A 26,882-nucleotide genomic window follows, 5' to 3' on the forward strand; every position below is an offset into this window, starting at 1 on the left:
AGCATTCCCACATAGGCGCGTGTCTTGGCTCTTGTCATAGATAACACATTCATTACTGAAATGCCAATATGCAAACCACAGGCTCTGGCACTAGCAGCTACGCAGCCATGAGATCCCAAGCTCCATGGCTGATCTGTCCCCACTGCGGCTGCTCGCAGACACTGCTTTGGCATTGCGATACACCAACTCATCAGCAGATGAATTTCAGGTCACCTCCTCCCTCCCTACCCACCATGGTTATGAGCCCACAGAACTGCTGAGACACTGACCTTTCCAGTTCAAATTCTGCTGCAATTTTAAGAGTGCAGAAACCATAAAACCCCAGAAGACAGCAAAGACAAGACGCCCTCAAGCAGTCTAGTTCAATTTTCTAGTGAATTCAGCAAAAACATCCTCCCGCACTGGAAACAAACGGCTTCTAGCCAGAGTGATCCCTGACCCCTGCACCAGACCAACCAAAATGCATCCCAGAGCTCTATTTGAGCTGCCCAAGGGCAACAAGCTCATTCTTGGGCCACAGCAGCCTCTCCCTGGCTGCCACCAGAGATCCAGGGAGAAGAGCCAGTAGAAGAGTCTCCAGGCAGGGACAGGCCCCTTTCCACTACCTGGGCTCGAGCCCCAGAGAGACCAACACACAACTCTTCAACATTTTATTAATGATCAGCGACAAAGGTTTACAACAGAGAGGACAACAGAACCGGCGTGGAAGGACCGTCCAGCACAGCGCAGGGAGCGGCCCAGGACACCCACCACAGCACCCTGGAATGTAAGAGGCAGAGAGGGGCTCAGCCCAGCACCCGTCCTCCTCAGGCCCCACACCCCCTGCAGGGCCACACTGCATGTCAGCCCCAAGAGAACAGCCTCAACATTTCAACTGACAAGGTCCCTCCCTTTGGTAACCTGCTGGGCACAAGGTGGACTCCAGCAGCAGCAGCAAGCAGGGCTCAGGACATGGTCTACACGCAGCACTGGGTCCTGCTGCCTCACGACAGAAAAAGCCTTTGGCAAAAGCCCCCAGTGTTCCCGCACCTCGTGCGGAGAGACCCCTCAAACCCACCAGGGACATCACAGAAGCGAGGGTCCCTGTGCCACCCACCCCTCTCAGCAGCTGCTGCCTGTTACTGGGGCAGCAAACAATGCACCGGCACCAGTCACAGCGGAGAGAGGCTTTATCCAACTCAACCTGCAGCAGCTCTGGGTCTGGTACTTGTGCAGAGGCAGCAGTTGAGATGAGGTGGCTTGGCGAACCCCAGAGCACAGTGCCTGTCAGCACACCGATGGCCCAGCGTCCCCAACCGAAAGCTCAGAGGAGGAACTGCGGGTGCGCTATCCCTTCCCCAGGGAGGCCATTCTCAGCACTCTATCTGGCCACCCCCTCCACTGCCCGAAGGGCTGCTCTGGAACACAGACCTCAGACCTGGAGGGGCAGAGGGGGCCTGGGCAGCTGCTCCGTTTTCCTCCTACTAAAAGCCAGAAATGGCAGAAGGTAAAAGCACATCAACATGTTAAAACATTAGTTATAATTAAAACAATTTTTTTTTCTTTTGTCAAATCTCCTCCTGGGAAAGGGGACGGGGGCTGATTAACGGAGAAAAAGCTAGGCAGCGGGATCCCGACTCGCTGTGTCTGCATAATTAGTGCAGGAGGAGCTAGGACAGAAGAGGGTAGGACAGCACATCCTATGTGCTGACAGCGGTGTCCCCATTCTGGGGTCCCCTCTCGAAGAGCTGTCTGCTCCTCAAGAGGGTGAGGCTGCAGCGCTCTGCGACCCACGCATCGGCTCTCTGCTGGCCTAGTGCTTCTCCTCTTCCAGTCTCTTCATGGCCTCCAACACAGCCAGCTCTTTGGCTTCCTTCTTCTGGTTCCTAGCTTCAAACTCCAGCCTGCATCAATCACAAAATGCCATGAGATTCTCATCCATCCATATTTCTAGTAGATTAAAAGCACCTCGAGCAGGGGAGCACTGCCTTCTCCTACACGGTTTTGTTCTGAGTGTACTTCAGAAGCCTCACCAGTAACCCCCAGACTCCTCTTGGAGAGACAGCACCCAGAGCTTCCCATGAGGGTTACTACCACTCCAAAGTCCTAGGCTCCCACACTGGCCAAACACTACTTATTTCTCCCTCTGCAGAAGATGCTGCTATTCCATGCTTGGTCTGTCCTGGGACAGACCACTTAGTGCCGTAATACCAAAATCAAATTTACCACTGACCTAAGCCAAAGTCACTGAAGGAAAGGGCTCAGGCCTAAAAGAGCAAACTCTGGAAGAAGCAACATGCTAAAGCCCCAGGAATACAGCAAGGAAATTCTATCACTAATAGAGGAGGAGGAAATATAATAAAACATGCTGTGAAGCACATTCTGACACAGTAGAGTTTAGCTGTTCCTTTTCCTGTACAGTCCGGTACATCCACATTTAAGCAGCCTGCCCAAGCTATGGCAGATGAAGGACCAGTTCACTGATTCTGTGCCTTTAGTTAACCCCTTCTCTTCCTGTTTGATTCCATTAATTAATTAGTACTCAGACAAGCTGGACAGAACAGCATGAGACAGAACTGGGAGATGAAGAAAGCTAACCTGTTTTTGATGATTCTTTGCACAATTAAATCTGTGGTGAGATTGCTGCCGCTGTCCACCAGCTGGAAAATGCCGCGTCTCTTCGGTTCCTGTGAACAAACACACCAGACTCAGCTGTGAAAAACACACAGGACCTCTGGGTGCACAGCTCAGTAGTGAAAGCTGAGCAGAAGTCACTGCAGGTCCTGTGGGCACCCAGCCAGGCATGACACAAAACAATCTCCTAGGAGGCAGAATAAATAACTGCTGAAAGCAATGCTTCACGTGCCCAGGACTGGCATAGAGCAAATATTACAGGATTTCTCATTCTGCTATGAAGACATCAGAAACAGGCAAAACAGAACAGTGAATAAAAGAATGGAGCTGTTTGAATGATTTACAGGCTCTGCTCCAAGCAGGTACCCTCAGGGGATGGATGAAAAACAGAGTCACCTGCTAAGGACTTGCTTGGGTAGCATCCTCTGCAATACAAATTCTCGGCTCAGGAACATGAACAAAGCCATGCTGCATCTATCAAATGCTGACAAAGCAGCACAGACAACAGCAACCAGTAGCTTACCTCATATGGATCAGAACCATCCTTGTCTGGCACCACCTCAGTCATCCCATGACACACAAGTGTTACCTGGAGAGGGACACAAAGTCACTGACAAGATCCAAAAGACGACAAGGACTTTCCCTGCAGCACAGCCTGGAGATCAGCAAAGCCACCCTTCTTGTACCAGGCTTGGAAGCACATCTGGAGCTGCCCGTAACCCCGCCGAGCAGGATCATCTCTCTCCTGTGTCTTCCTGCCCCACTTCAGCTCCCCAGGCACATCACACTCAACACTTTCATGGACATCTATACACAAAGACTCTCACCCTGAAGTGGTCCAGCAGATCAGCAGTGACAGCGTAGGGGGCTCCAATCACCACTTCTGAGACATACTAGAAAAGAAACCAGGTAAAGAGTCCAGATTTAAAAAAAAAAAAAAAAAACAAAAACCAAAAACCACACAAACACCAAAACAGAGGTCAGCCTGCTTCCTAAACAGACTTGAGCAGGTCATCTGATTATAGAGTTAGAAACTCAAATAAAGGAACAGGAAAGTGGGTTTAGCAGCCACTGCTTGTCACAAAACATCTTGTTGTCCCACTAAGCAATATGCTTTCTGGTACTGTGTATATAGCAAATCCAAAAGTTAATTGCTCAGGGCACATGTTTCCCCACATTTCCTTCCCAGGAAATTTCTCCCCTGCTGCAGGAAGCAAAGAGTTTTCTACAAGAACACAGCTCTAGAGCAGAGCAGCACTTCACAAGGCATCCTGCCTTTTCACTGCCGGTGGAGCAGAGGTGGGCAGGCTCAATAGCTCAGGTTGGCCAGGACGACAGAGAGGCCTTGTGATTCCTTCTGAGAGCACACCAGCACCTCTGGCAGCCTAAAGTGATCAGTTTTGTCTTTGCCTTCTCAGTGCACACCAAGAACTCGTGCAACATTGTTGGCTACAGATGAACATCCCCCAGCTCCAGGCAATTTCTGGAGCAGCACAGAAGCACCTATCCTACAGGCACTTACCCTACAGGCCAAGACACTGAGTGTTCTCTCATGGATGTTCATGATGGGATAGTTCTTCCCTTTGTAGCGATTCACTTCCTAAGGCAAAGCACCAGGCACAATTAGAAGAGAGACAAAGCAACCCCTTTCGCTCTCACTTTCTCCCAATGTGAAAATCATGTGTTGGCCAATACATGCCAGAAAAGAACATGCGCCAAGCTGCTCTGCCTTTGGGCAACACGATATACACACCTGATCAAAGTGCAGCCCAGCAATGATGTAGGGTTTCTCTGCCAGCTGGTGAACCCTCTCCAGGAAATCTACATGCCCAATATCTGTAGACCTGTTTAAGGAATTGAAGCTAACATGGAAAACAGGGAAAGGAAGACAGAAACAGATGCACTGAAAAAACACAGTGGGAGACAGGAATCCCAAGGATTTTATTTTCGCATTACTTGTTGTCTGTATCCTAAGAACAATTGCCTCCTTCCTCCTCAGACTCCACAGGTTCTGGGCAAAAGCCAGACATCTTTTCAGCTCCACCTTGCACGGACTCAACTTTGCCTCTGTCCAGAATCTCTATCTGTTTCAGGTGTTCTGGCACAATGCCCCAAAGACCTTCTCAGGGATGAAGCATCTGCTCCAGATGCCCTGTGCAGTCACTTGGTCTATGACAGCCAGTCCTCAAGAGGGACTAGAGTGTGATCACTAGAGCGTGGAGAGTATCCAACTGCCTTCCTGAAATCCTCCAACAGCCACATATCTCTCTAGAGAGGAGCTGCAGCTCCTTTCTTAGTGTCCTGTGACTAAGAAACTGCCAGCAAGAACTCCTGACTCCTCCCTCACATGCACACCTACAGGAGGAAAGAAAAAAAAAAAGAGGGGTAAATATCCTAGTCTGGTGCCTCAAAATGTGAGAACATTGAATAAAAAGACCAATGCTACTTTCTTGACAAAACAGAGTCAAGGATACGGAAGAGGTCGAAGGCTCCGGCCACGTATATGATAGTGTCTCCTGGCTGTGGTTCCTTCCCTGATGCAAACTGGATGATCTTCTGAGATGTCTGTAGGAACTGCGAGACGCCAGTCCAGGGACTGTGACCTTTTGGCCCCTGGGAAAACACACAGCCCACAGGTTTCCTTTTCAGGGTCCAGGAAGGGGGTTTGGACAACACACAGAATGCAGCTGCAGGCATTTGCTGGCCTTAATTTGCTAGCAAGTATCACAGCTCTTCGCAGCTTGGACTTTCTACATTCCTGACACCAAATATTTATGCGATCTCACAAAATCCCTTTTTGCTCTACCAAACACAGTCTAAATTGTCCCCTCAACAGCCAGCTAAGGAGACACCAAGAAGACAGCTCAGGAAGGAGGAAGGCAACAGGGCAGTTTTGGATTTCCAGAAGAGGCAAGCCTTACTAATGGAGACAACACACGACCCACCCAGGCTCTTCTCAAGCCCGAAGGCAGCCTACACACTCCCCGGCCGGGCTGGGAGGGCATCACCCGCAGCTCCAGCAAGGGCCGGATCCCAGCGCCCGTGAAACCGAAGACGGAGCTTTATCCCCGCCATGTGGCAGTTTTGGAAACAGCCACCGAGTCACCTGCACCGACCTCTGCTTCGCTCCCCTAAAGCAAACGGCTCCACAAGACTCGAAAGAACAAAGACAACTCAGCAAGCCATTCCACGGCGGCAGGCAGAAGGGGCTCAGCTGACAGGGGTCATGCAGGGACCTGCTGCCCAGATATTCTCCCCAAATCCACACACCAGGACACAGCCATGCTGGAACAACAGATCCCCTAAAGGCTGCTCAAAAACCCCAACATGGTGGAGAACAAAGAGGAAGATTCAGCCTGGTCAGCAAACCCCCTGTGAGTAAAAAAATACTTACTCAAGCCTTAGGTCCAGGTGCTTTTTAATCGGGGACAATCCAACACCCAGGGAAAAAACATGCTGATAGCTCTTTAAAGGCAGCCCAAGACGTGAGCTGGGTACAACAGCAGAGCACCCCAGGAGGACTGCTCTGATACTTGAAGACCAGGCATGCGAGTTCTGCAGTACGGTGTGCTAGCTACGTGCCTGCTACGTAAACACTGCCCAGACCTAACGCAACACCTTTAAAAACATGAGCACTAGAAGGAGCATCCGCAGAGGCTGTCCCTAGGCTGGAACTGTGGGCACTTGGGTCCCAAAGGAAGCGGCGATAAAGAATGTACGAGCAAGCCAGAAAACCGGCAAAGGTGCAATGGGTGCAGCAGCTCTTTGGCATCGCTGACGTACGGTTCGCTTGCTGGACCTGTGCGGCCCCACCTGCCTATTTCACTGACTACAGTAGCTACTTTACGGGACAGCAGACATTCACTGAGGTTGCTACTGAATGGGGGGGGGGGGGGGGGGGGGGGGGGGAACAAGCCTGCAACACAGGCCAGAAAGCACATTTGGAATCCTTCTCAGACAGGACAACAACCAGACGTCCACTGCCAGAACTCACATTACCTTCCCAAAGTTGTCAGTGTGCTTCCGATAGTCTAGGTCCTCATCCTGAAGGGAGATAAAGAGTCAAAATATTTAAGCACTCATATAGCTCATCCAACCAAGAACATGCTTGTGTGGGGAAGAAGTGCCAGGAAGTCCAGGCTCAGACTGCACACTATTGATCCCTGGCACCAAACGCTGACAAACTAGTTAATATCTAAACCAGAGCCGTGTCCCAGCATGAGCCAGATGAAATGTCCTTATCTGATCCCAGCCTGGTACAACACAGTGACAGTGGTTCTTACCCAACCTGCAGACCTGATAGCGTTGCACACCTACATCCTGCCTCAACTACTCAAGCCCCTAACAGGACAGCATCCTTCCTTCTTCCGAAGACACTCCACTAGAGACAGGCTCAGATCTCTGTAGACAGATAGTAGCACTGTGCCAGGTCTTGGTGTGAACTTACATATTATGGCTAAGCCAGTCTTACAGCTCAGCACACTAAAAGCTCTCCCTCCACCCCTGGATTCTCTTGTCCGTCCCTTGTCTTGTCCCTGCTGTTATCTAGGTGATTCCATTCACTGGATTGCTCGTTTACCAAATCAATTCAACTCATTAACCAACATAAAACTAATTCCTTTATTTTCCCTTGGTTAGGTTAGCTGTCTACCAGGTAGTGAGCTGAGGAGACTCAAGAAAGGTCTGATTAGGCTAGAGACAGCAGAAGACAGAAGCAGGCAGCTCAGTGGAAAGGAAGAGGACTTTCCAATTCTGGCAGCACTGGGCCGATAGATCAATGTGGCTGCATGACGTAGTTTCACCCTCAGAGAGGCCATAGGCTAGCCTGTAGCTCCCATAACATTCCTAAAGCCCACAACAACCACGAGGGATCGAAGCTGTTATCCCCCCACACCTTTCCTAAGCAGCACAGGCTGAGATCGCACTGTGATCTCAGACAGGCTTAAGCAAACATAAGCAGGTTGTTTTGCTGCCACTGCCCATAATCAGCTTGCCAGTTCTCTGTGTGCCCAGGAGCCAGACCCAGGAGCTCTACTGCCATTTGGGACAGCAAAAGGAAAGAGCTGGCATATGCCCCAGACTCCAAAGTCCCACCCAAAGCCCTCTGACTCACTATGTTGCTGTGGTGAGCCTTAGTCATGAGCAGCATGCGGCCAACGAGGTCGGTAGTGGACACACCTTGGGTGCGTTTGCATTCCCTGCAGGGAGACAAGCAGAGGATGAAGCAGAAGCCACTGGAGCATACGCCTCTTTCTCTTCCCACCATTACCACAGGAACACCTGTGACACCTGATAAATACAAACCAGGAGGGACGGTCCTGAGAAAGTCTTCCTTCTGCCTGCTCTTGATATAAAGTACAGTGTTAATTTGCTGAGCCTCTGCATCTTCACACCACAGCAACTGCTCATATGAGGAAAACTTGCACAGACTTCCCAACAGAGCTAACTCCCCGTGAGGCTTCAAGACCAGAACTAGCATCTGCCAGGAACGGGAAGCCCCTGCCAGTCAGTTGCTAGTCTGCGACACTTCCTGGAAGCCAAAATGGTCAAAGCAACTCAGGCTCTGACACACGTTATAGCAAAATTAAAGCCTGACCTGAAGAGAGCTGTGTTTCACCTGACTTCCCTTCAGGGCATGAACTCACAGAAAACTCTGCCCAAGAGAGGATACGAAGGTAAACAGCAATGGGTTACCTGTATCGCCCCGCTGTCTTCACCTCCTCATAGGTATCCTTGCCATCTATCGTTAAGGTGATGTCATCTGCAGAGAGAGAAAAGCCTCAGAACTGCACTCCAAACCTGCACAAGAGCTGGTTTAGAATGACAGTAGTAGCTGAACAGGTCCAGCACTTCAGCCAGAGTAGAACTCCTGCAATCGGAATCCCTGTGCACACATATGGGATCCATCCTGTGTCCCATGGAAAGGTCAGGGGCTTGCAAGACTACCCTATCTGTGGAGATAAGCGTATTCCTGGATGCGAAACACCATTAACCACCCGGTCCAGTGTTTTTTAGATAGTCCAGAAAGTCTGAGCCAGCTGCCCTTGCAGTGAATCAAGCAGCAAGCACGACTGAATTATTGTCAGAATGACAGTAAACAGCTACCATCGGTCTCAGTATTAAAAAGCACCTTAACTTCTTTTAGTACTGGTTTTAGCTGGTTGGTTCATGATACAACTTTTTCAGTCAATTAAACAGTCCTCCAGCAGCCAGTTGTTCCCCTCAGTAATGGCACTTCTACAGTGACACGAAGCTACCCTCCTACAGAGTTAATTCCGGTTCTGCTTTGGCATGGTTCCTAACTCTACCTATAAAAACACTTCTCACCTACTTTTAGTGACACCGTAAAATTGTCACAAGTGAAAACCTAAGCCGGCTTTCATCTGGCAGAACAGCCAGTTTACAGTGCCGGCGTTGGCGCTCAGGAGCGCTGTGTCTCACACAGTTGGGCTCAGGGAGGCCGAGCAGTTCTCAAACCCACACCCCCACCTGAGGGCACCGGGACAGGAGAGGAGAACATGCTACAGGTGCAGCTCTGTGCACCAGGAGAGAGGCAGAAAGCCGGTTTGCTGTCCGTCACCTCCCCAGTTAAGCTCAGCTATTTCAAAACTTATCTTTTGCACAAACGCAGCCTGACAAAAGTGCAGCATGCAAGGGTATTATTCAGGTAGAAGTACTGAATGATTTGGCAGAGGGGATAAACACAGGGAAACTGGAGCAAAGGCCACGAGTGCTTCTCTGTTGCCATAATCCCTCACCAAGTCTAGTAAAGGGTCACGTGCCCCAGACATGTTCAGGGCAGGCAATTAAGTTAACAATGAGTTCGATAATCACCCTGTCCACGTGAAAAAGCATATCTATCTTATCGAAGATTAATGATTTCTTCACATTTAATTAGATACTTGGCTCATCGATAGGAGGGATCAGAGAAGGAAGGATATGTGAAATGAGTACAAAGAGTACTTCTGATTAAAGGAACAAAATACCTTCAGAGGGGTAGGGAGGAGGGGCTGAGGCTGAACGAACATGAGAAGCTGTCCCAGGAAGGGACAGAGTACAAAAGCAAGAATGTTTCCTCAGAACACTGGTTCTCTTCAGTGACTGTAAACTGAAAAGTGTTCATAGTAAGAACTAGGTCTCTGACCACAGGGTCAGCTAAGCCTTTGAACAGCTTATCATCTGGATAAAGAGAGAGAAGCTTTTCAGATCTGATCTCATCCCAGGATAAGCAGATATAAACATGACTGTACTTCTGAACACTTACCTTTTTAACAGCGTTTTTCACATAAAAAGTTTTGTAAATTACTTTTCCCTATGCACAAACTTCTGCTTGTGCTAAGGGCAACCTCAGGACAATTGTCAGACAACATGTTTCACCTTTGTAAGTGTAAGGGATGCTTAAACCAAGGGATCTGGCCAGCAGGGTGCCGAGCACACAGACATGTGTCTCCAGAATACCAGAACAGGAGCGACTGTCCTGCCCAGCACAGGTGTTGGTGAGGCAGACGTCTGCACGCGAGGTACCTGCTGATGGCCAGTGCTGGCCAGAACATTCCTGGGTTTGCAGCAGGGAAATGAAAAGCACGCAAGCCCCGGAGGGCCTGCGTTAATACAGCTGTCGCCTCAGAATACCACTCACCACCGTGCACACAGAAGTCACAGTTATATTTGTCCAGGGTTTCCAGTGTGGTGACATAGGGAGCTCCTGGAGCAATCTCATCCACCCACTTGATGGCTTGCACCATTTTGTACCTCTCCTCCTGTGTAAAGACAGGGGGGCCCTTGTGCTTGGCAATCTCCTCTGAGCAAGAAACAGAAAAACCCGGTTAGAAGCATGTACTACAGCTATGAAGACATCACCTACAGGAGCCTCAGCCATTTCATGGGTAGGTGAACTTCACTGCAGGCCTAAACTCAGCTCAGAACTGGTTTGTGGTAGAGAAGGAAACCCCTGCTAGATCTGAAAAGATTTTAATTCAGTTGCATTTCCTAAGTGGATAACAAGGGCCCTGGAATTCATTCAGAAAGCAAAAGGTCTCAGTGCCTCCCTGTACCCAGAGGCTTCCTACTGGGGAGACTACCTGGGCCTCCTGGCAGCCCCCAAGGAGAAGTTCCCCCTTTAAACAATGGCTTCATGCTACACTCAGTTCATGCTAGAAAATATGCATCCATAAACCAATTTAAAATCCATCTTCATATGTAAGAACCAGTTCCTAGCACTTAACCCTCAGGCTCTGAGAAGACCTTATAGCCCCTTCCAGTCCCTAAAGGGGCTCCAGGAAAGCTGGGGAGGGACTCTTGATCAGGAAGGGGAGCCATAGGATGAGGGGGAACAGTCTGACACCGAGAGAGCACATTTAGGTGAGGCATCAGGAAGAAATTCTTTACCCTGAGGGTGGCAAGGCACCAGCCCAGGTTGCCCCAAGGAGCTGTAACTGCTGCATCCCTGGAGGTGTTCAAGGCCAGGTTGGACGGGGCTTGGAGCAACCTGGGCTGGTGGGAGGTGCCCCTGCCCAGGGCAGGGGGGTTGGAACTAGATGGTCTTTGAGGTCCCTTCCCACCCGAACCATTCCATGACCCTATAGGCTTGAAATGAGTTTTCTCCACACAGTATTTTGTTTTGAAGTATCAGTTCTGCAGTTTGCACCACCAAACCAGACTGATTTTCAACTGTTTCAATTGTTGTTACAGCACAGAAGACAGATGGCCCCTCAAATGCAGCCTGCAAGCTCTGAAGTACCCAACCCTCGCTCCAGAGGAGGGGAAGGGGTAACTGCACCCCCTCACCCAGGGAAGACACACTTTGGAGGCTGCTGCTCCATGAGAGGCAGGAAGGAGCCTGCTTTGCACCAGGAGAGCTTGGTTCTCTCAGGGTTAGCGTTGCCGGGCCATTCTAGAGGCAGCACGAGGTTAAAAGCTGAGAAAACTTCTTACCATCCGTGTGGACGCCAACAATCAGATAGTCTCCCATGGCCCGAGCCTGGCGCAGCTGGTTCGAGTGGCCATAGTGCACCATGTCATAGCTAGAAAGACAACGGCGCCTTCAGTCCGGGCACAGGGTGCGCTCTGCCGGGCACCGCGGGAGGCGACGGTCGCAGCCCGGCCGGGACACCTCCCCGGGGCTCCACGGTTTAACGTCCCTCTGCCGCGGCGCGCCGACAGCCGCCGCCGGGGGAGGCGGCACCGCTCCCTCCGGCCGCCATAACCCGCCCCGGCCGACTGCAGCCCCGGGCGCCCGGGACGGCCTCTCCGGCGAACCGGGGATCGGGGAGCCCGGCCCGGCGTCGTCCTGCGCCAGGGCTGCGCGGCAGCTCGGCAGGGAGGGACCCGCTGCCCCGCGGGGCCCGGCGGCGCCGCGGTCACAGAGGAGCCGGAGGCACCAGCGCTGCCAACACGGTTTATTCCGCCGCCGCCCCACTCACCATCCGTCGCACCAGACGCGCACCGGCCGCTGCGCCGCCGCGCCACCCGCCGCCGGGCCCCCGCCGCCGCCCGCCGCCGCCCCGTTGCGCAGCATGGCCGCGCTGTCACCGGCGGCGCCGCCCGCCCGCAGCCGAGCGAGCGGGACCGCCGCCGCCCGCCCCGCCCCGCGCCCGCCCCCGCCGCCATCTTGCGCCCCGCCCGCCGGTGCCCGCCCGCCCTCAGTTGCTCTTCCTCCGCCGGGCGCCCTTGGCGCAGCCGCGGCCCAGCCAGCCCCCGGGGCAGGCGGGCGGCTCCTCCTCCTCCTCCTCCCGCGGCGGCGCGGCCCCTGGCGGCGGATCGGCGCCCGGCGGGGGTGCCACCGGCTTCCGCGAGTGCGTGTCTTCCTCCCCGGGGCGCAGCGGCTCGGCCAGCACGAAGATGGGGTCCCGCGCCCTGCGGAGAGAGGGCAAACATCGGGGGGGCTGCCACCGGCCCTGGGCCGGGCCGCCCCCGGGCACAGGCACCGGTCAGGGCGGGGGGCTGCTCACCGGTCGTAGCACGGGATCTCCAGCCCCAGCTCCGCCATCAGCAGCCGCATGACGTCGTCGCAGCGGCCGTGCAGCTTCAGGGCAGCCAGGTCATCCTTGGGGGTCCACTGCAGGAGCGACACAGAGCCACGGCTGTGGGCACCTCCCTGGGCAGCGGGGCTCCCAGCCTGGGGTGCTGCCGGCCCACAGGGCTCGCCACCTGCCAGCACCCCTTCGGCACAGCCCCTCACACCCAGCACAAAGGGCTCTCACCTGCAGGTTCACGATATACAGCTTTGGGCGCCGAGTGGGTGGCTTGCTCATGCACCAAAGACGTGGGTATTTCTTCAAAACCTGCAACAAAATAGAGGTTGTCAGCAAAGCCAAAGGCATGCGTAACTGCAAACCGTATCAGCGAGAGGAAAAGGAATGTATTACCAGGAGGGGAAAGAGGGAGGAAGAGAGACTATCACAGGTGGTGGGCGAATCCTGACACCAGAGTTTACAGTTGTCTGTTTGGGAGGAGACTGCTCAGCACCAAGGTGTATCACCAAGAGGGAATGCTGCTAACAATCTTCACCGAGTCTCTAAAGTTACCTTTAAGCTGGAACCCAGACAAAGAATCACATCTGCTTTGCTTGCAGCTTCTGTTGCTGCTTCCCAGTTCAGGGGCTGTCTCAACGTCCCCTTCTCCCCAAAGTGGACGATTGTATCTCTCAACTGTGCCCCACACTTGTGGCACATCCTGCCAGTATGATGCCTGTGCAGGGCTGTGCGCTCCGTCACATCAAATACTCGCACATACTCTCTGTTGGGTGTACAGGAAGTGCAGACCTGGTGTGGGACGAAAGCAAAAAAGCAGTTACATCATCAGCATTTAGCCCGTGAAAGGCTAGGAGCCAGCCACTTCTCTCAGAAGAGCAGCACTTTTGGGGGACAATAAATTGGAAGCAGTAAAAGGGATCATCAGGGACCAGATGCTGACTTAGAAAAGTTTGGAAAACCTCAGCTAGCAAGTGGAATTAGAGGGAGCCTGTTGGCTATGTGACAGGAGGGATTTCAGAGGTCCGAGGAAGAGCAGTCAGAAGCAGAAGGCTCTAGCAAGCAGAGAGAAAGAGCTACAGAGTTGTACAGAACACTGTTTTGGCGCTTGCTAATTAGTTCACCCCAAGCCTGATGGCCTGAAGATATGAACTGAGCAGAGGCTAGCCCTTGTACTAATTCTTCTTGAGCTAGAGAGAGTCCAATAGCTTACATTATCTTCTCATGAGGCCACCTGACAGCGACTTTATGCTGTTGTGGCCACTCACCTCTATGTACATGTTTCCATGAAGCTCAGATATTGCTGCTCGGGGTAACCCACTCCGCAGGTGCAGCCCATCACAATTTTGAGACACCACATGCTGCACCTTGAAGGGAATAAAACATGGAATTAACACATGCACAGAAGACTCTGAAAGTATTACTCAAAAGCAGGTGACGCATATGTCACGGTACACACCAAAGAGCCCCATACATCAGAGCAGAACCCCCAGGAGAAAAGCGTAGAGAGCAGACCTTTATGAAAGCTAAATGAAGAGACTCGTGCTAAACAAAGCTCTACTGGGTCTGGCTGACATTGTGGCCACGTCCCCAGACCAGCCTCACCAGGAGGCGAATACAAGGTGTTAAAGAAAAAGCACCAGAGGGGAAAAACTGCCAGAGCTACAGTCTGGGGCTAGCCTAATGAAGACAGCCATACGTGAGCACAGGTGCTTTCTCCTACATGGAAATGTAGCCACCTGAGTAAAAACAGTAGTTAAGCAGTATCATGAAAAGCCCTTTTTCCCTGTTGGTTTTATTTACCACACTTCGAGAGGGGACCACAAGTGAGGTGCAGAAAAAATATCTTACCAGGTGATGCTTGTGTAGGCAGGCAATGCTCATATGGGTGAGCGTGGGCTCTGCCTCACTCAGATCTGTAGCCCTGACAAGAAGCAAGAAAAAAAAAAAAAAAAAAAAAAAATTGAATTGCCATTAATCTCTCCCTCAGTATCAGCTTTCTGCTATGCAGCTCAGAGTTTCTCTCCTCACCTGATGCTCCTGCCCTTCTGCAGCAATGTCCATATGCCATTAGGGCCCCTGTAGTCCGGGATTGAAGCTGCCTGTGTTATCAGGAGAGGAAAAACGAGGCCTGATGGGAAGGTTCATACCTCTTCTCCACAAACACATCAACCTGCTCTCACCCAGGACAGCCAGATACACCTCATTCACAGGTGCTTTTTCATTCACTCCAAGTTTTCTAGTGCAGTGGTTCCCTAATTGCAGGAAAACAACCCTTTCATATGTTTTCTCTCTCTCTAGCATCTCTTCTCCTACCTTACAGCTCTCATTTTTACCTCCAGTATTTATTTTCTCCAATTTTACCATTATGGAATCCCTCCAGAGCTCTTTTCAACCCTTGGTACTTCCAGTTTCCCCACACAGAACTCAATTCTTGAAACTTTCTTTAGTTTCACTAGACTGATTTCTGGTACCTTGCACTCAGCATTCTTCAGCAAAACTACTCGTGACATTAGCACTCATACACCTCGCCCAGAATCATACTCCGCATCAGCGGAGACTGTAGAAAAGGGAAAGGAAAATAAGGTTCCCATCTCAGGCTGCAGACAAAGGTGACGTATGTCACATTTGAAGAGGCAGAACCAGATTTCCACTTTCCCAAAGGTCACTGAAACCAAACATTTCTTCAACTGTCATTTATAAGTTCTGATAACCACCAGCTACTCCTACTTGTCCATTAACACAGAGAATGTTAATTAGCTAACTTGTTTTTAGGTTTTACACCAAAATTAGTTGAAGAGACTTGAATGAAGTAAGACTAGCGATCTTCTTGTTTAAGAAGCATGTTCTTCACACGGTCACAGAGGTGACGCAGCCTCGGAATCTCTTGGGCAGCAGGCACAAGCCCAAGATGCAAACTAGTAAACGTCCTGGTCACGGTTTGCCGTGCAGCAGTGTTAAAGGAGCATTCCAGACTCGTAAGACACATCCCGTAGTCATTTGGAAACCACACAAATAGCCTGAACAATATTGCAATGCTCCTGAAGGAGCTCCCAAAGCTCCAGCCACTCACCCCCAAAGAATCCTACCGTACTGATCCCGGCTCCTGTATAGATGACAAGGTGCTTGGCATTCCGGACAGCAGCAGCCAGCTCAGTCACCTTTCTCTTTAACTCCTCTGGTTCGTCACATACCTAGAAAATACAACTGGGCAAGTTCACATGTTTCTGAGATACAGTGCATCACTGAATCAGAAGGAACAGGAAGCTCCCTGGAAGTTTTAATATGGGCCTAGCCGAGCCAGAAAAAGCAACACAAATATTATCAGAAGTGGTTTCCAAACATAAGAACATGGGTGTTGTTCATGGAGGATCAAGGGAAAAACCTTCCTGGTGAGCTGCACCTGCAGATCTGACCCGTCCTCCCAAGAGATATGCCCACACAGCACACATGCAAAAACACACATGCATTTGGAAAACATGCTTTGGGAATCCGGCAGCCACCAAAAAGTAGGGCTGATGCAGAGAAACACCGAAGGGCAAACACGGGAGGCCACAACCTCGGGGCCCAGCGGCGTTCCCGGTAAGGCGGCTCAGCAGTTTTTCACCGAGGCCCGCCGCAGCTCCAGAGCTCCCCCCGGAGCACAGGGCTCCTCTCCCCGCGGGCTGCTCCCCACAACCACCCAGCCGCGGAGCGGCGCCGCCCGCCCGGGGCCCAACCCGCCGCTCCTCCGGCCGCCCACCTCCTCCTGCCGCCGGCGCAGCCGCTCGCGCCGCTTGCGGCGCCGCTCGAGTTCCCGGACGATGTCCTCGTTCTCGCTCAGCACCTGGCACTCCTCGGGGCTCCGCTCCGCCGGCGGCTTCCTCCAGATGCGGGACACCTGCCCGGTACAGACGGGCGGTCACGGCGGCCCGCGACAGCGGGGCGGGGCGGGCCGCGCCGGGCAGGGCCGTACCTGTCTCCGCCGGTCCCGCTGCTCTTCCTGCTGCAGGATCTCGGCGCGCGCTGCCGCCTTCCGCTCCGAGCGGCTCAGACTGCCGCCAGCCGCCATCGCCCCGGAAGCGCCCCGCTTCCGCTGCCGGCCGCTCCACTGTGGCGCCGCTTCCGCTTGCCGGCGAGAGCGGCCCAGGGCCACTTCCGGCGCCACCGCCCCGGGTGCAGCAGCGCCCCCCAGCGCCGCGGCGGACCGCGCCCCAAGGAAGCGCCAGGCGGCGGCTGTTTGAAAGCGGTTTATTGTCACGTACAAAACAGCGGCGGCCGCGGACGGACACTGTACAGCAATAAATAACGCCCGCCCGCCGCCCCGGCAATAACTTAGCAATAAATACCGCCGCCCGCCCCGCCCAGCCCCCGGAGCCCCGGGCGGGACAGGCCCCGCAGCGCGGCGGGCCGTGGCCGGAGCCTCGGGCCGGAGGAGAGAACCGCCGCTGGGGCGGCCGCCAGCAGCCCGGGCCTCGGGCAGGCAGGGAGGGAGGGAGGCCGGGCAGGGGCACAGGGCCGGTCGGGGACAGGACAGGCCCCTCCGTCCAGCCGCCCGCCCGCCCGCCCCGGCCCTGTCCCTGTCCAGAGCGCCATGCCCGCCGAGGCTGCAGGCCGGGAGCCACTTTACACAATTCACCACAAGATACACAAACCCGCAGCGACGCGGGGTACACTCCACGGGCTCGCTTTGCGGGCAGGCCGGGGCAGGGCCCCCCTCCCCAACCGCCGCAGCAACGGCACCAGGAAAAGGAGAAAGAAAACACGACACCCTTCACAGCAGGAAACCAAACGGACGAGCACCTCAGGAACAAGAACTGTCACACTCCAGAACGCTATATACGAGAGAGAGGTCAGCATGACGGCTCAGGGCAGGGGTTGCCTCACACGGGTACAGGAAGCCGGCTGGCAGGAGACCGGGTTCCCGGGCAGGACAGGAGACTCCTTGGACACTGCAGAAATACACCACGCGGGGTCCAGCATTTCACCGAGAACAAAACCAAAACCTATGCGCTAGCATGGGGAAGCAGCACTCATGAGGGGACCACATCCCCGCTGACATCCAGCCCAGAGCTTGTTTACCACACGGTGCCATTCAGCCATGGCTTTGCCCCTGCCCTCCCTTATACAACACGTCCTCATCAAATGCACTTGTCCGCTCGGAGCAGGCTGGGGCTGCAGGCTAGCAAGCACAGCACAGGGGAGCAGAAACGACAGCATTAACATCTGGTGGAGTCAGTGCTGCCACCTGCTCTGTCCTCCTGACTCAGTGTCTCACTCCAAAGCAGTGCAGTCTCTTACCAGCAAGAGCACAGCTGCCACTCAGCAGGCAGGGAAGGACCTGGACATTCCTTGCTGCAGAGTACAATGGAAGTGAGTACACCGTGGCTGCAGGATTGCCCATCATCACCTGCTCTGTTGATGGGGCCCTCCTCACACCACAGTCTCCAGCCCCTGGAGCTCAGTTCCTAACCAGCCCCACACACAAGACCTTGGCTGCTCACCCTGCTGAGGTCAGGCCTGCAGCTGGGTTCAGAATGGTGCTCTAGCTTCCATCTCAGGCTGACTCCAGAAGGGACAGGGTTGGGACCGACACCCCAGGCCAACTGGAGGTCTCCTTGTTTTGGAACATCTCACCTCTTCCCGGCACCACATCACCGTCTGGAAGACAAAGGTTAGAGCCCAGAGCTCTGTGCCGAGTGCTGCTCAGTGCGTAGCCCATCCGGTGAATGGCTGGGAAGTGGCATGTCGGATACTTCAGCTCAGAGAAGAGAAAGCCCAGGGTTAGGAGGAGGAAGCCTGGAGGCAACATTCTAACCCACTCCTCATTCAGGAAGTTCACTGGGAAAAGCATCCCAAACAGCTTCTCTCTAAACTCCCAATCAATCAGAGCAAAGCTGATCTCCCCCTCCAGCAGGAAATCCCCACCAACTATCTGCTCCTCTCCTGCCACGTTGCAGCTTTCATCAGGTTTACGTGCTTCTCAGCCCAGAGGACAGCAGTATCAGTTCAGCTACGCGAGAAACACATCACCAAAAACCACCTGGTATGGTGAACCGCACCTCCCCGCAAGACTGTGGTTTCACTCGTGCTCCTCTGCTCAGGAGACTTTCAGCAGCCAGGGGATCACACAGACTTCAGCCCCATGTCCTGCTTCTCTAAAACAACTCAGTAATCAGCTCAAATCTTTGGGGAGGGGAGAGGGGGATCAAAGTGTTTGTGGAAATGGAGCCTGGCCACAAATAGCTTCTCAGCTGTGTCACACAGCTGTAAGTCTAAGCACTTTTCTAACACGCACAGACAGAAGCTGCACCAGGAAAAACAGTAACCACGCCAGCTTAATGTTCAGTAATATGCAGACACTCAGGACTAGCGCTGGTCCCGCACTGCCCAGAAGGCAGGCAGACTTGCCCCTCTTGTCAGATGAGCTGCAATAGCAACACAAGTTCTGACCACAGGATACAATTCCAGAGTTAAATCCCATCAGTCTCCTTCTAAACTTGGACAGTTCTCCCTCGTGTTACTTCTCTACCAGCTTTGCTGGAGGAAGGAAAGCACAACGTTTTCCCCATTCAGGTAACTGAGCTACCCGCTGTCGGCTGCTCAGCAAGAGGCATGAGCTGCCCATGCTCCTGCAGAGCGCCTCTGCAGAGAGGCATTTTCCGGGCAGGCATCACTACTTAGTTGCACCAGCCATTTGTTTTTGCCTTCAAGAACAGCAGCACCTTTGCCTGTGTGCCAGAATCATTCTGGAGAATTTGGAGAGATTCCAACTCAATCTCTTGGTTGAGCTTAGGGAAAATGGCAGCAGCATGAAACGACAGCACATGGCAAAGGCAGCCACTGGCACCACCACACCACAGCGCCACGCAAGAGCTCCGAGAGCAAAGAGAGCGCAACACGAGGGGACACAATGGAAGCCAGCAAGGTCGAGAATAAGTCACTTTTGGTACAATTGCAAAAAGATATCAAACAGGACTTGCCTCTTTTTTTGTCTTTTTCTAAGTTTTATAAATAAAGTCTGATAACTCTTTATAAAAACTAACCTCAGAGCCACAAACAGTTTGCGGGAGGTTCATGAGAAACTTTAAAATTATTTATTTATTAACTTTTAACTAGCAAAGTCTCCGAGAATATTTCCCCATCCATATGGTCAAATATTCTCGCCCTCTCAGATAAAAAAGCTGACTATAAATACGCTCTCTCTTCTGTCTGATTTTAATTTTAAACTTAGATAATTTAATAACTCTTAAAATGATGTTTCTCTCTTTAAATAAAGGGCTATTTAACCACATAAACTGGTTGTGTAAACCATCACACTAGAGACACTTGATACCCTCAAAACACGGGAACAACTAGTGATTTTGGTCTTGTTCAGTGCAACACATTAGGCACAAAACCGGCCTGCAGTCAACACGGTACCTTCCCTCCCTCCCCTGGGGTGCTGGGCCCCTGCAAGGGCCCTGTCCTGGCTCCTTCCCCACTGCTGGGGCAGAAGCAGCAGGGCACGACAGCATCTTCCTTTCCACCACTGCTAGTTTACATGGCTAACGCAACGGACGTCTGAAGGAAACCCACTGTTAGGGCACAGAGGCACACCTAGAAAGGAATAAAAACCTATTACACAGAACACCCCAACTGCGACTACGGGTACCAAATGAGACAAAAGCAGCAGGTTCGGGCACTGGGCAGTCAGACGCCGAGATGCACCACCTGGAAGAGTAATGAAATAAAGCCTTTGGAAGTGACCGAAAACTAGGGTTCCCAGCCCCCAGGAAGAAAGCCTCCCTCCGGACTGTCCCCAAGCCCCTCTGCCGCCCTGCCATCGGCCACGCTGCACAGACTTTCTTTGGCTGGAAAACCAAGATCTCACAGTCTGTCCCACGGGTGCCCGAGGGCTACAGACCGCTGGGTGGGAGGCTCTGTCTGCACAGGACAAGGGACGCATCACCACTGCTCATACCAATCTGGACACAACAAAATAAAACTGGAGTGATCAGCAGGCCAGTCCTGGGCCAAGTAGAAGGAACCCAGACCCGTGTGGGGAGGGTTTGTGCTTTGGGGATTCCAGGCTGGTTTTGTGCCTAATTGCCCTGCACAGACAAGCTCAGGCAACGATCGCTTCACTAAGACCGGGCGTCCGTTTTGGATTTCACTATCGTGATGACACTAGTAGTAGCAACCTTGCCAGGGACGAGGGGCCCCATACTGGAGGTGAGAGGCCCCCGTGCAGGGGTCACGGGGCTCCGGGCCACGGTTCTGGCGAAGTTCTGGAGAGCCTCATATTTGGAGCGGAGAGCATCGAGTTCCATTTTCATGCTGGCGTTCTCTGAGGCCAGCTTCTCCACTTCTTGCTGCAGCTCTGCCTTCTGCTTCTCCAGTTCCTCCTTTTGGGTAACACGCTTGACTCTGCAGCTGGCCGCGTAGCCCCGGTTCTTCAGCGTGCGCCGACGCTGCTTCAGCTGGATGATCTCCTCCTTTGACAGGCCCCGCAGATGCTGATTCAGCTCCCGCACAGACATGGTCACCAGCTCCTCATCTGTCAAGCTGGTCCCATTCTCGCCTGGCTCCCGCTTCACCTGGAAGAGAAGGCAGCACACACTTGTGAGACCTAGAGCGGCTGCCTGCACCCGCCACCCGCACCCCTCTCCTGCACCTGCTGCTTTACCTTCAAGGCCTTGTTTCCTTTGTTGGGGGTCGTCATAACACGACAGCCTTGTCAATCAGGTTCTGGAAGGGAAGGAAGGTCAGGTTATCCCCTCAGGACACAGCAGAGCCTGAGACATTCCCCTGGCAGGGTCCAGCAGCAGTGCCCCATGCTGCGGCACATCCCACTCCCCCCTTCCCAGACCACACTCGACAAGCACGCGACTGAGCTGGACTCACAAACAGCAGATTCTGTCCCCGAGCAGAAACTGCTGCCCTTCCACACCCCTACTCCCACGGTGACTTTGTGACAATGCTGTATTTTTTTGCTTGGGGTGGGGGAAATTAAAAAACTAGGAGGAGTCAGAATACACGGAAGCCACATTTTTAAAAATAGCCTGGCAGGCAGCAGGCTGGGTCCAGAGCACGGCTGTTTTGGGCCAGTCATGCTGACTCAGCATGCTGGCACTCTGCGCCTCTTGCTCCCAGCCTCATCCTTGTCACTCCCAGGCAGAGCACGGCAGCGAGTCGCTCCAATGCGCCCTTCCCACAGCTAGCCAAGCACAGCCCAGAAACTCCCCAGGACAAGAGTCCTACCAGATTCCAAATGCCCCCAAGGACCCAAGAACACGATTCAAGAACATGCGACCCTGGGCAAGGAGCACAGGGGAAGCCCATGCCTCCACGATACACCTCGCTGGGCATCCTGCGAGACGGGGAAGCACCACTGCTGTGCTCACCCCTCTCCAAACTTTCCCTGCTTCCCAGGAAAGCCAGCACATCCACGTCCAAGTCAAAGTTCTGCACCCAACCTTTCCCAAGGAGCAGAAGGACAACCTGATACAAGGAATTACTTGAGCACACTGAAATCCCTTCACAAATTTGGGACGATGCCTCAGCAGCCTTCACCTCTCCCAGTCACGCAGAGCTGACCCCAGCTGTAGATCTCATCTGTGAACTGGTGTCTGGCAACGCCAGGGCACAGACCCACCTGCTCCATCCCAAGGTGTGTTCATAAGAAAACAAAGATTACGGGTGGTCAAAACCAGAGGGGAGCAAACTCCTTCACTCCTTGCCACAGGAGACAGGACATCAGAACTGGTCAGAGCAATTCCCAGGCCCATTTCCACAATGAATCATACCCAAGCTCCTGTTCCTGTCCCCACACACCTCCTCCCTGCAGGCTTTAGTTCAGGGCGCTGCTACACTGCCCAATGAATTAATCCACCCAGATATTGCTCGACAGACATAGCTGTGCCTCAAACAGCCAGGAACTGCAGACCTCCTTAAGTGAGGCAAGCGTTCCCATGCAAGTGCAGTCTATAAACACCTCTGTATCTTTCATCTCTTTGGTGCCAAACAGTCAAGAAAAATTTTGTTTGCTACTGCTTTGCTAAATGTAAGAGGCACTGATGTACCGTAATAGCCAAGAACCCGATGCACAAGTCAGCAAATACAAATTTATGCTCTTCTAGCAGCTGTGGCGCAGGCTCCCCGCAATGCATCTACCACCTATTAGAGGTGAACGGGGTCAGCATTCCCCAGGACACCGGCAGAGTCGTTCCCAACATTTCCAGCCTGCCAGCAGGCAGGCTATTTATACCCTGAGGACAACGCTTCCAATGAGATGTCCACTACAACCTGACTGTGCTAGTGCAGAAAGGGTCACTTTGTCATCCAGTGAAGGTAGCTGCAAAGAAGCAGGCTGACACAGAACGGACAGCAGGCAAACAACTGCTTCATAAAATCCTTTCTTCACTCTTTCCCGTATCATTGTATTTCTTTCCTCTGCTCCTACTTGTCAAAGAACACGGCTGCTGGGGAAAGGGGAGAAGGAAGGAATAGCTGGGGAGACCAATAACGTCACCCCTGCAGCACCTCTCTGCACCGTCCTCTGGCGAGCGTACACAGCCCAGGGCAGCTATGGTCAGAGGGACCACCAGAATTTGTTTGCCTTGCGGGGCTAAAGAATTTCCAGCTGCCTGGCAAGCACTCAAGCTTCCTTCATTACAGCACAGCTGAAATAAAACAAACAAGGCAACAAACGTGCTGCATCAGGCAGCGTGTTGGGAAGAGAGCGGCTTGGGGCAGGCTGGGGGATCAGCAGGGGTGCCCGCACAGCCCAGACCCTGCAAGGTCCCCCTTCCCAAGGGGATCAAAACGAGATGCAGCAACACACAAGTCAGTCAGAATGGGAAGAACAACCCAGAGACAAGCTGTTGGCTATTTTTTGGGTCCTGTTTGAAGGATCAGACACAGGGCTATTTGGCAGCTCACAGAGAGGACACCCAGAGAACCGGCACCAAGACAGAGACCAAACTTGGCCTAATTCTCCAGACTGCTGATTGCTCAGCTTTTGATAGCTTCCTGAAGAAATATCACACTGAAAAGTGCCAAACGCGATGACTGCAATGAAGAAAATGCAGCCTCAACACATTTCCCCAGAGCTCAAAAGGCCTGAACTCAGCACAAGCGCAGCCAATTCCCTCCTCAGCTTAAAGGCAGCACAAGGGAGCTGACAGCACCGCGCATGATTCAACGCAGGCCCCATTCTCCACATTCCTGATCACAGAACCGTACCACGAGCCCCGTGTAAACACGGTGACGTCACCCATTCCAGTGCAGGCTAGCCCGGAGACGGCACTGGGAGGAAGCGAGACCCGTCCGTAAGGACAGGGAGACAGAGGAAGGGGCTGTGCCCCACACGGGCTCTGCGGCACTGGGCAGGCAGAGGAGCCTGGTTTGCTGGCAGCAGTCGGGCACGCCACATGAGAACTCTCTCTCCCAGTGTGGGTTTCATACTCTGTTTATTTGCTTTCTTCCAAATCAGCTCACACAGCCCTCCCAGGAATCCAAACAAATCAGATGGCTCCCCCAGTTACACACGAAGTCAGGACAGCGCCTCTGCTGTGCCCCCCCCCCCCCCCCCCCCCCCCGTGGGAGTCCCTGGTGACCCCACACCCAACCCGGGGCGCCTCGACAGCAGTTCTGCCCCCAGGGAATCCACCCACCCAGCCGGCTCTAACTCCGCTGACACAGGTAACGGGAAGAGATGGCTCTCGGAGACCCCTTCCAGCCTCCTGGTAGTGCCCTCCCCTATACACGCAGCTCAAACCTCGCGTGTCCCGGGCAGCAAGATGCCGCCGGTGCGCACATACACACACACGGACGCTCCGTGCCGGTCAGGCGTCGCAGTCCCACCGGAGGGCCTTCCTTCCCACCGCAGGGGGAACCCACTCGGCTCCGAGGACGCCACAGCGCCGAGCAGACCCCCAGCCCGCTCCGGGGGCCCGAACCTCGCACCGCGTCCCCTCGGCCGCCGGCTCTGCCCCGTTCGGCCCGGCACCGGCGGCGCTCAGCGGCGCGGAAGGGCAGCGGGGAAGCGCGGCCGTCCCACCCGCGGCAAAGGAAGCGAGCCACGGTCACGAGCGACACACCGCCGTGTCTCGCCGCCCGCTCCGGACCTCCGCCTCCACTCCTCGGAGGGGGGGGAAATCACCGAGCAGGAGAACAGTCACCGGGGAACCCCCGGGGCCGACGCCCCTGACGGGAGCGGGGACCCGCCGCGGGCCAGGCCGCGGCCGCGCCGGGCTCAGTGGGGGCTGAGCGCCCGGGGGCGCAGCGGGGCCGGGAGGGGCGGGCCGTGCCCCGGGGCAGCCGGTCCGCTGGGCGGGCGGGGACGGGCCGGCGGCCCCGCGCACCTGTTGCGGGGCGGGGGACCGGGCGGGGCGGGCGTCGCCGGGGCGGCGGCAGCCCCGGAACCCCCGCAACCCCCGCCGTGAGTCAGCGGCGGCAGCGGCCCCGCGCGGCACCCGCCGCCCCGCGGCCCCGGCCGCCATCCCGAGCCCGCCGCGCCCGCCGCGCCCGCCCCGCCCCGGCCCGCCCCCGGGGACCGGCCCGCCGCGCCCGCCGCCCCGCCCCGCCCGGTGCCAGGGCCGCGCCCGCCGCCCGGGCCGCGCTCGTCACCGCAGCCGGCCCCGGTGACGCTCACCTCCTCACGGAGCCGCCGGAGCCGGGCCGGGCGGGGAGGCCGCGCTGGGAGGGACCGGGACGCCGCGAGCCGCCGCCACCGCCGCTGCTCACGGACGCGTCACGTGATGTTTGCGTCACGTGGCTCCATTCATGAAGCGCCCAGCGCAACCGCCCCGGGCCTTAAGGGGGACGCGCGTTCCTGTCGGAGGCGGCGCCTTAAAGGGGCGGTGGCGGCACGCACCGATCCGCCGCAGCCGCGTGGGCGCGCCGGCCGTGCCCCGCCCGGGCCGCGGTGGATCGGCAGCAGGGTGTCGCACTGCCCGGCGGCCTCCCGCGGCGGAACCGGCGGCCGCAGCAGCTGCCGGGACAGCTGGGGGTGCGTACGGGGGTGGGTGTGTGTGTACGTGCGTCGGCCGCCTCCCTCGGGCTTCCACGCGTGTTAGCGGCGCACAGCGGGAGCGGCAGCGCAGCCGGAGCGGGGGGCGCCGCTCCCCACCGGTTCCCCGTCCCGCGCTTTACCGTGGCTCCAGCGCGGGGGAGCGCCGCTGCCCGCCGCCGCCCTGTGCTGCACCCGCCGCTGCTTAGAGCGGCTGACACCGCGCTGAGGAGTCGCGGGGTCCGCACCGCGACCACCGGTTACGGCAGAGGGCTCTGCAGCAGCTCCGCCAGGCACCGGTGACAGTGCTGAAGCCCCGGCTGAGACGGGACCGGGGGAGTAAGACCGGGACTGGCTCTCCTGCTGTGAAATGCGGCTCTCCGACATCACGCCAGGCTCGCTCCGGGTGTGCTTCCACCTCTTCTGCTAGAACCGTGGGTCCGTACTGCAGGAATACCAGTGCCTGCTGGGTTTACTGCTGTGCTCCAAGCAAAGCTGGGCTGACAAGATGAGTACAGCAGAGAAGGACAAGGGACAAGTGGAAGGTGCAGCAACGAAACTAGGGATACAGGAGTTAAAGCAACATCATGGAGAAAGCATGGTCCTAAGGAGGGAACGGTCTGGGCCCTGGGTATTCGGCAGCAGCACTGCTGTTTGTTGTGCACACAGGGGACATGAACGTGAGTCCTGTAGGGCTTTCTTGTAGCCCTCGACAGGCTAGCTTTCCATCTGCTGTGGCAATCAGCTCAGTTACAGGTCTACAAGCACCTAGGAAGTCCATCTATAGCTCTGCCTCTCTGAGGGTACGCTGGGACAGTCTGTAAGTCTCCCCATGGAGGGGCTCGAGCTCAGCCATCCTATCTTTTATTCTGCATCACACTTTATCAGCCAAGTGGAAACTCTTCCTGCAATGCTCCCTTTCATTTTGCATCAGCCAGTACTTAAGCCATCTGACTTCCAGCTTGTCCTGTCTGCATGGGGTACTCACAGCTTCTGAGCGGGGAAGCGGAGGAACATGCGGCACCCACTCGCCTCCCATGGAACCTTGTATGCAGTGGCAGACCCGCTAGAAAGCCTAAAGGCTTTTTTTTTGGGCTCTGAGAGAATAGGAGAGAGGCAAGGAAGCCACGTAGGGACATTGGCTATTAAGCAATCACAGAAAGCAGTAGACTTTGCTGCAGTTCTGGGGCTGGCTCCCAAGACTGTGCCTGAAGGAAAGGTTAACGGTCCTTCTAGATGTGACGAGCTGTACTCCACCTTGTATCTGATCAGAGCATTGGTCCCTTCTGCCCTTCGAGTCTACAACCCTCATTCCTCCCTCTTCC

The 26,882-nt window shown here is 54.7% G+C and overlaps 3 protein-coding genes across 4 annotated transcripts; all 3 read right to left on the reverse strand.

The window, feature by feature from the left end:
- Window positions 1-636: 636 nt before the first annotated feature.
- PCYT2 (phosphate cytidylyltransferase 2, ethanolamine) lies at window positions 637-12,093 on the reverse strand. The gene is made up of 13 exons (XM_082492036.1): window positions 12,036-12,093; window positions 11,548-11,636; window positions 10,253-10,414; window positions 8,308-8,374; window positions 7,727-7,811; window positions 6,613-6,657; window positions 5,088-5,226; window positions 4,367-4,449; window positions 4,136-4,213; window positions 3,441-3,506; window positions 3,137-3,202; window positions 2,578-2,666; window positions 637-1,883 (listed from the first exon to the last, which is right to left on the reverse strand). The coding sequence occupies exons 2-13, from the start codon at window positions 11,627-11,629 to the stop codon at window positions 1,793-1,795; spliced, it is 1,053 nt and encodes a 350-aa protein (XP_082348162.1). The 5' UTR covers window positions 11,630-11,636; window positions 12,036-12,093; the 3' UTR covers window positions 637-1,792.
- A 78-nt stretch (window positions 12,094-12,171) lies between these two features.
- SIRT7 (sirtuin 7) lies at window positions 12,172-16,640 on the reverse strand. The gene is made up of 10 exons (XM_082492035.1): window positions 16,540-16,640; window positions 16,327-16,464; window positions 15,674-15,778; window positions 14,616-14,686; window positions 14,436-14,508; window positions 13,853-13,951; window positions 13,140-13,376; window positions 12,816-12,896; window positions 12,564-12,670; window positions 12,172-12,468 (listed from the first exon to the last, which is right to left on the reverse strand). Exons 1-10 carry the CDS (start codon window positions 16,633-16,635, stop codon window positions 12,255-12,257), a joined length of 1,221 nt encoding a protein of 406 aa, XP_082348161.1. The 5' UTR covers window positions 16,636-16,640; the 3' UTR covers window positions 12,172-12,254.
- Window positions 16,641-19,272: 2,632 nt separating this feature from the next.
- Window positions 19,273-25,282, reverse strand: MAFG (MAF bZIP transcription factor G). 2 transcript variants are annotated; one of them, XM_082492038.1, is made up of 3 exons: window positions 25,201-25,282; window positions 21,232-21,293; window positions 19,273-21,142 (listed from the first exon to the last, which is right to left on the reverse strand). In XM_082492038.1, exons 2-3 carry the CDS (start codon window positions 21,265-21,267, stop codon window positions 20,690-20,692), a joined length of 489 nt encoding a protein of 162 aa, XP_082348164.1. In that variant the 5' UTR covers window positions 21,268-21,293; window positions 25,201-25,282; the 3' UTR covers window positions 19,273-20,689. The 2 variants fall into 2 exon arrangements, with proteins under 2 accessions (XP_082348164.1, XP_082348165.1); XM_082492039.1 differs by lacking the exon at window positions 25,201-25,282 and adding an exon at window positions 21,450-21,496.
- Window positions 25,283-26,882: the final 1,600 nt, after the last annotated feature.

The sequence above is a fragment of the Vanellus vanellus genome, assembly GCF_965231255.1.
Source record: "Vanellus vanellus genome assembly, chromosome: 17".
Classification (NCBI taxonomy): Eukaryota; Metazoa; Chordata; class Aves; order Charadriiformes; family Charadriidae; genus Vanellus; species Vanellus vanellus.

Excerpts from the sequence above, each read along its gene's own strand:
- PCYT2 (XM_082492036.1), bottom strand. The coding sequence starts at position 11,629 with ATGGTGCACTATGGCCACTCGAACCAGCTGCGCCAGGCTCGGGCCATG. Across the intron at positions 5,227-6,612 it reads ACACTGACAACTTTGGGAAG|GGGCCAAAAGGTCACAGTCC; the intron begins GTAATGTGAGTT and ends GTGTTTTCCCAG. Across the intron at positions 3,507-4,135 it reads TCAGTGTCTTGGCCTGTAGG|TATGTCTCAGAAGTGGTGAT; the intron begins GTAAGTGCCTGT and ends TTTCTTTTCTAG.
- SIRT7 (XM_082492035.1), bottom strand. The coding sequence starts at position 16,635 with ATGGCGGCTGGCGGCAGTCTGAGCCGCTCGGAGCGGAAGGCGGCAGCG. Across the intron at positions 14,687-15,673 it reads CAGGAGCCGGGATCAGTACG|GCAGCTTCAATCCCGGACTA; the intron begins GTAGGATTCTTT and ends CTGATAACACAG. Across the intron at positions 13,377-13,852 it reads ATGGAAACATGTACATAGAG|GTCTGCACTTCCTGTACACC; the intron begins GTGAGTGGCCAC and ends GTCCCACACCAG.
- MAFG (XM_082492038.1), bottom strand. The coding sequence starts at position 21,267 with ATGACGACCCCCAACAAAGGAAACAAGGCCTTGAAG. Across the intron at positions 21,143-21,231 it reads AAGGAAACAAGGCCTTGAAG|GTGAAGCGGGAGCCAGGCGA; the intron begins GTAAAGCAGCAG and ends CTTCTCTTCCAG.